General features: G+C 33.7%; 1 protein-coding gene across 4 annotated transcripts in view; it reads right to left on the bottom strand.

Annotated features, from left to right (window-relative positions):
* The window catches only part of LOC18045571 (MADS-box protein FLOWERING LOCUS C), a 14,174-nt gene extending 6,004 nt beyond the window's left edge, over positions 1 to 8,170 (bottom strand). For 2 of the 4 annotated variants that reach the window (XM_006437935.2, XM_024185432.1), the window contains exon 1: positions 7,790 to 8,169. In XM_006437935.2, coding sequence (XP_006437998.2) covers positions 7,790 to 7,974 — 185 coding nt within the window. In that variant the 5' untranslated portion in view covers positions 7,975 to 8,169. Of the gene's footprint in view, positions 1 to 7,789 lie in introns of all 4 variants that reach the window. The other 2 variants (XM_024185431.1, XM_024185430.1) reach the window with 2 other exon arrangements.

Here is an 8,170-nt window from a genome sequence, read left to right as displayed (position 1 = left end):
AGATTTACATATAGTGGAGGAGACTATGGTGCTCAGCCTTTGAAGATTAATTTTCTCCATTTCTTTAGTTGGAAGGGAAGAAGATCACGAGGAAGGAAAAAATAAAGACAAGAAAGAAATGGATGTAATTAAGTAAAATATTAAAAGAAATTTGGAGTTCCTCAAATCTCATTTGCTTTTATGATTGAAGAATAATTTTTTTTAAAAAGGCAAATGATTGAATAATCAAATGATTTATTTTTAGGCTTGGAGATCATCTTCTCCATAAATCATGAGGAGCAAAAAGAAAAAAACAAAGAACAACTCAGCTGCAATTAGGTAAAATATTAAAGAAATTTGTAGTTCTTAACATCTCATTTGCTTTTAGTTTACTCATTACTTGATCTAAAGGCTTGAAAAAGACTCAAATCTAGATTTTCTCATTTTTCACAAAAGAATGAAAAAAATGTTTCAAGGTAGAAGTCTAGGTTCAAGCTAACCATGATTAGATTTATATGCATACAAATATAACAAAACATAGAACATGCACATATATAAAGAAGTTTTAATGAGTTCGTATCATATAATGCTAGAATAAGATAGATATTTGGTAATCAATTGATTAACATGTGCAATTTCTCATGTGGAGCTCTTTAACTATGACAGCTACAGATGCTTCTCAAAGTACTACAACATCATTTATAAATATTACTAATTAAAAGATTTATCCAAGTCTTCATCAATAATTACCTTAGACTTATACTTTCTATGATGTGATAACAAATATAAATTAATGAACTTCGAATTGCTTTAAATTAATCTTATTTTGATATTTTTTTCATATACAAAAAATTCAAACCGGATGTCACTGTTTATTAATTATTTCGACACAAATGTAAACATATATAAATTGTTTCAATATATTTCTGCTTTATAAATCCATAAATGTTGTTAATTGCAGTTCTATATATGTAAAGTGTAACGATAACCTCAAGCTTACAATCCCACTCTGATAAATTTCTTGCTCTTTTTTAAGAATGCTTTTGTCCCCTTTAGTTGTTCTCATTTTGGACTCTTTAATTTATAACTTTCCATAACTAAGGGCATCTCCGATGGTTAATATCATTTTGGTGTAACACCAACACCAAAAATGTACTTTTTTCACACCAAAATTACTATTTCATCTCCAACCCATTTACACCAAATTTTACACAAAAAAGAATATTCTTCTTTTTATTCTTTTAATTCTCAAGAATTAATTCAATTAACACAATAAATATTACTATTAATATAGATAATTAAGTAATAAGTAATTTTATATCGATTAACAAAAAAAATATAGAAAATTATTAAATTTGCATTTAATTAACTAAATCAATATTTTCAAAATGAACAAATTAAGATTTTACAGAGAAGATCTCAACAAGGCCAAGCATCTCAAAATACTTCCAATAATATTGGCCAATATTTTAATGATATTGGAAGATCTAATAATAATCTCCCAGATTATCAAATAATTGTTCTAATTTATGCTAGTAGTAGTAGCTTTTTTAATTTGTGTTAATTTAATTTTGTATTTTTAATTTTGTAATATGTAATGTAGTAATTTAATGTTATTGGGCATTTTATTTTTATTATTAATTTTTGTGTTGAATATTTTTATTTAAATATTAGTATAATATTCAAAAATTAAAAAATGAATAAAAATAATAATAATAACTTAAAATATTATATAAAATGGGACATATATGTAAATAAAAAAAAGTAATAAGGATATTTGTGACTTTTTTTCCCTAACACCAAATGAATAGTATTGCACCATATTTGGTGCAATACTATTTCATAACACCATTTTGGTGTTAGTTTTGGTGTTACATTGGAGAAGCATTTTATACCAAAAATAGTGTAAAAAGTGGTTTGGTGTTAGTTTTGGTGTCAAATTGGAGATGGCCTAACCATCTATAGCTTACACAGAACAAGCCATTGGGGGAAAAAAAAGAGGGAAAGAGAAAAAAAGAGGACGACTAAAGGTATAGAGAATTAATATTCAATTGAGTAAAGTAAAAGGAAAATTAGTTAAACGCATTGAGAAATTTAACTAACTAATTATTTAGCATTAACCAATAAGCTAAGAGAAATCCAAACATGATATAACATCTCACTAATCACATGAATGTTATATACAACATAAAAATCATGTTAAATATTAGAGGTGGCAATTTGTGTAAAAGTAATCATGTTATATTTGTGGCATGTCATAAACGTGTCATGTCCAATTTTACTAAATATGGATCCGACACATTTATAATCATGTCAAAAAATTCAAACACAGATACGACCCATTTAATAAATAGGTGACACGTCACGACGCAACACATTTGACATGTTACTATTTGACACAATTACACGATTATGAAATGATTATGATAACACAATTAAGACACAATTATACGATTAAGACACGATAATACGATTAACAACTTGATTAACACTGAAATACTTTCATAATTCAACTTTTAAAGATAAAATAAAATAGAATATATGATTAAGAAATAATAAACAACATACAAACTTAAACTAATCAAAGATAAAAATTTAATCATGTAAATTTATTACAACACAATAATTAATAAATAATAATTCATCCAAAATATGAAATGTGATAGATTGGCAAATTAATATTCGTGTCATAAACATTTAATTGTGTTGAAGAGTAAATTATAGATAACCGCCTAATGAAATGACACTCTTCAAGATACCCCTAAACTACTGTAAACTTGAACTTACCCTTATTTTTATTCAAAAGATAAGGAATAATGGGGCGGTTAATGAATTTTTTTTGTCTTCTTAACAAAAGTAAGGGGCAAATTGAGGTTCACAAAAATTTAGGGGATATTTTGAAGATTATCATTTCACGAAGGGGGCAATTAAGAGTTAACCCTTTAGTGAATATATTTTCTTTGTTATTGATAAGAATATTTACAATTAGTTAGATGCGGATGCATTTCGCAAAGTAAAGGTGTCCTAGGGTTTTGTAGGCTTGGCTAATCATTTAGTTAAATGTCCTTTCTGACTTTCAACAATATAAAAGTAATTACTAAGGCCGGCTTAAGAGGACACTTGACCATGAATCCAAGTAGATAAACGATGGCTAGCTCGAGAAATAATGAGTGAAGGATGATGATTGTGGAGTACATTCAAAGGTTGGTGTAATAGGTACTTTAGCTTCATCCCGTTTTCATGCATTAATATAAATAGTATAGTTTACAATATTAATATAACTAGTTTCCTCTTAATTTTTGACATAAGTATAAGTACATCCAATGGTTTTAAGGTTTGTTTGAGACCTCCAAACAAGTTTGAAGTAGAATTTGTAAAAGAGTTTTGTGGAGATAAATATTGGTTTCACCTAGTTCTATACTTGGGTGGTTATACATTAGGGATCAATAGTTGACCTATATAAGCCTACTAACAGAGATACAAAAAAAGAAAAATAAAAAGAAATAGGAAAAATACTCCCTTACTCTCTAGTTGCTTGTTCCAAGTCTTGTATCACATCTACATATTAAAAGAAATGGTCATTCAAGCCTTAGTTTAAGTTTTTCTTGTCACTTAAGGAGTCAAGAGACGGACATCGTTTTAGAAAAATCAAATTTAACTTAGTAGAATAAAAAAAATATTACAACAGCAATAGCTAACAACCAAAATGTTAGTGAAACATCAAAGCAAATGGATCCCAAGATCCATTCTCCAATTAAACAAATTCTCACCTTAATTCAAGGAGAGAATATGTGTGAAAGCATAGGTGTGTGATTCTTATACTATCTATCAAAATTTGTAAAGTTAGAGAAGATAAAGAAATCTTATGCATAAGCATAAAGTACTACCTTGTTAAGTGTGGTTAGGATAAAAATGTAGAGTTTCTTAAGTACACAATGTTAGACCAATGAAAACTTATGTTAGGCATAAATAGAAATAGGTAGGGGCAGTTTAGTAATTTTACTTATTCACTAATTAGGGCTCAAGTAAAAATAAGAGATTAAGGAATCATTTAGAGTTTATACTGAGTTTTGTCTAGTATTATGAGTAATTAGGAGTTCTGGGAGAGATTGATCTACCTCTCGAATTGTATGTCAGCATTGTTCTTTCTTTTATTCAATCAATAAAAATCAGCCTTAATTTAGCCCTATATCCTATCAAAGTGGCATCAGAGCAAAAATTATGGGACAATGGCAGCGAAGAAGGTGGACGCACTTGAAGAGAAATTGGAAGCGAAGGATCGCTCAAGGCCACCCATCAACGAGCAATTTAACACTGTTCAACAACAATTTTCATCCCATCAAACCATGTTGCTAAAATTGACGAAACTCCACTTTAACCCACTACCGGCAATATCGACGGGCCACGGCAACATGGCAGGAGAAGGATCCGGCGGTATAGAACCCGTGGTCGGCAGCAGCGCAGAGGGTCGAAACCACCAATCTCACACAGGCAAAGGCAACGAGTCATGGTGGATTTGGTGGCGGGGAGGTCGGTTTTGGGGACTCGCGGCCTAGGGGAGCCTTTCCTGACGTCGGGTGTGGCGGAGAAGGCTGGGTCGCGGCTGGGGGTGGTGGATGTGAGGGTTACACAGCTGGAGGAGGCAGCTTAAGGTTAGGAATTGGCGTTTCGGCACTGAAATGGGTGCATAGAAGTTGGGGATGGTTAGGCTTGGCAACTCGGCGGATGGTTGGGAAGAGGGGTTTCCGGTGAGAGATGAAGCAATTATAACCTGAATGCAGCTGGGCAAGGAGAATTTTAGGCTGAGACTTCGGGATTTGTAGAAATTAGAGTAGATTTAAGAGGTTGGAGATCTCCAATGGCGCGAAAGGTAAACTCAATCTGGGGCGGATTCTAGGGTAAAGAAACTGAAAATGCCCATTTCCTATGGTTGTGTATAGGGTAGAGCGTTATTTCGCCATCAATGGACTCTCAGAAAAGGAAAAACTAATGGCGGCACTGTTGTGTTTGAGGGAAAAGCCCTTGCATGGTTTCAATGGCGAGAACAACGACAACCATTGAGGTCGTAGGGTGAATTTAAGGACCGACTGTTAGAGAGGTTTCGGGCCACTCAAGTGGGAGATTTGCATGAACAATTTTTTACCCTGACCTAAGAGAGAACAGTCATAGAGTATAGGGAGAAGTTTGAGTTGCTATCGGGGCATTTACGGGGAATCTCAGAGGCGGTATTGGAAGGGGATTTTATGAAGGGCTGAAACCAAATATCCGAGCCTCGTTACGCTTGCTAAGGCCTAAAGGGTTACGGGAGACAATGGAGTTGGCACAGATGATTGAGGATAAGAAAACAGCAGAATAGGTTAATAAGATCAATTCAGTCGGTTTTTCATACCGAAACAACACACGATTGGTAGGATAGAAAACCCAGACCTTGGGGTTTCAGTGAGAGTTCACAAAGCACACCATCGGAAGGCCAGAAAACGTAAATGATGGAGTTACAAAGAGATTCCCAAAGCGATCGGGCTAGTGAGGCACGATCAAGGGTGACTTTCAAATGCCTCACTGAGATAGAGATTCAGGACAAAAGGGCAAAGGAGTTGTGTTTTTGATGTGATGAGAAATTTTCATCGGGGCATCGATGTAAGGACAAATCGCTATAAGTCCTGACTGTGTGTGATGAGGAGGAAGGCGAAGAGGAAGCCAAGGAAGAAGAGGCAGTAATTTCTTGGATTTCACCTAGAGGACAAGGTGTCTTTTTGGGAGGGGAGTAATGTTAGACCAATGAAAACTTATTTTAAGTGCAAATATAAAAGGGGAGGGACAATTTAGTAATTTTACTTATTCACTAATTAGGGTTCAGGTATAAATAAGAGATTAAGTAGTCATTTAGCGTTTATGCTCATTTTTCTCAAGTATTAGGAGTAATTATGAGTTTTGAAAAAAGATTAACTTATCTTTTGAATTGTAGGTCAGGATTGTTCTTTCTTTTGATTCAAACAATAAAAATCAGCTCTAATTTAGCCCTAAATCCTCTCACACAAACAAGTATATTGAAGACTCTTCCTTGGAATACAAGTTCTCCTAAACATAAGCATGTTTATTTTAAAATATAAATTAATCTAACCACAAGTATCGATTACACTTAGAACCAATTTATTCTTAATCTAATATCTATTACTATTGCTTTTTTACTAAATACGAATACTTTTTGCTTAGAGTACTACAAATTATTTGATGCATAATCAATACTTGGAATAAGTCATATAAATTGATACGAGTGGTCCTGACTGCTCTTCGAGCCCTATTTAGACCCTATTTGATATTAAGGTTGGACGATTGTAGTTTAAAAACTACAGCGTTTGATAACTATTAACTACTGTAAATTAGAATCTACATTAATTCGATTCACTACGTCTATAATGAAAAATTTATAATATCTTTACTATTTTTATCAAAATCATTATTTAAGAATCATATTTACTTAGTTTAAAAATATTTTTTTTACATAGAAAATCCAAAGCTCATACTTCGCTAGCTAGCAGTGTTGAAAAAAACCAATTGAATTGAATCATCTAAATCAAAAGAACTCACTTAGAAGTCACATTATCCTTCTAAAATTTATTTTCTTAGATTTCTTCGAAAACATCCCTTGAAAACTTAAGAACTCATAAAAATAATGAATATGACAGAAAAATTAAAGAATAAATTTAATCTTTCGTAATAAAATGATTTGTGGCCTCCAAGCTCATTGAACTAACTTATAAAAACATTTCGAAATATGTATGTCGGGTGATGATCTAGTGAGAACCAAGACCCACCATATGGTGGGCATGGGACACATGGCAGAATTTTATGTCTTCGTGTCAATAATGTTTAAGAAATGGATTAACTAAACAGCAACATGTGACAGTGAGCACCGTCACCACCTAGATCATTAGCCATATATAGTAATGATCTAGTGAACGTGAAAACAAACGTCCCGTGACATTATCTGACTAATCCACAACTTCAGTGCTCTTCGGAAGCTGTCATAGAATCATAACATATGTTCAGGTGCTCATTAGATCATGTTCCCAATCTGAAAATAGATTTTTTCCTTTTAAAGCGTGAAATGCAACAAAATCTCATAAAATACTTTTAATAAGAGCGTTTTAGTAAGTAACATTTACGTACAGCCCATAATACCAAACTAATTCAGCTCGTGGCCCACTAATTCTCACTTCCCAAAAATTATTTCCCAACCATTAAATTTCAATCCAACATATAAAAGTAACTGGTTGTAAGAAGAATTGTCTTAATAAGAAGGCTTCAAAAAATTAATTTTCAAATTCCAGATTTATTTTAGACACGTTTCAATGATCATTCTTACTTTCTTAAATCTTACGGCAACTTTAAAATTAATAAAGAAGCTAAAGAGGGTCAGTCCTGAGCTCCCTAATTAATCAACATTAAAAAAGAAACTAGATAGAGGAGCGGGCACTGTGGATGAAGAAATATCACTTCCATCGCAGGTGAGCAGAAATTATCCCAAAATCAAGTCGGTTAGCGCTACTGCTGCCACATTACACGTGGAGAGCAATTTTGTCGCACGGATGATAGCAATCACATCACCAAACAGTTCTCCTTTTTTGAGATGACACTTATTTTAAACTGATCAGTGAACACCGCGTGACCATGACGCAGTCAAGAAACCGACTAAATTGCCTTCCCAGTTTACTGTAGAGAGCCTAAATAATTGTATTCTATTCATACAACATTAACATTTTTGGAAAGGGGGAAAAAAAGAAAAGAAAAGGAGGAGGGGAAGGCGCACCTGTCGGCGCTACAGAACTCGTAAAGCCTACCGCGGCTGGAGAAGATGACGAGCGCCAAGTCGACGTCGCAGAGGACGGAGAGCTCACGAGCCTTCTTGATCAATCCGCTACGCCGCTTTGAGAACGTTACTTGACATCGGCTTTTGTTTTCGATTCGCTGCAGTTGAAGCTTTTTCCGGCCCATTTTCTGACCCAATGCCGCCCTAGATTGAGAAAAGGAGCACAGCAGATAAGGCGGAAATTAGGGTCGCTTGGTGGTACTTATGTAGAGTAAAGCACAGCAGTGCTGACAGTGTGTGAATAAATCGATCAATCGAAAGTCGGAGGCGAGGACGCCTGACAATTCGACACGTGTCTCCGCGGGCATCATTCGTGCTTTT

The sequence above is a fragment of the Citrus clementina genome, unplaced genomic scaffold (genome assembly GCF_000493195.1).
Source record: "Citrus clementina cultivar Clemenules unplaced genomic scaffold, Citrus_clementina_v1.0 scaffold_4, whole genome shotgun sequence".
Taxonomy (NCBI): Eukaryota; Viridiplantae; Streptophyta; class Magnoliopsida; order Sapindales; family Rutaceae; genus Citrus; species Citrus x clementina.
Note: the sequence above shows the minus strand (reverse complement) of the source record. Positions and strands in the feature narration are given on the sequence as shown.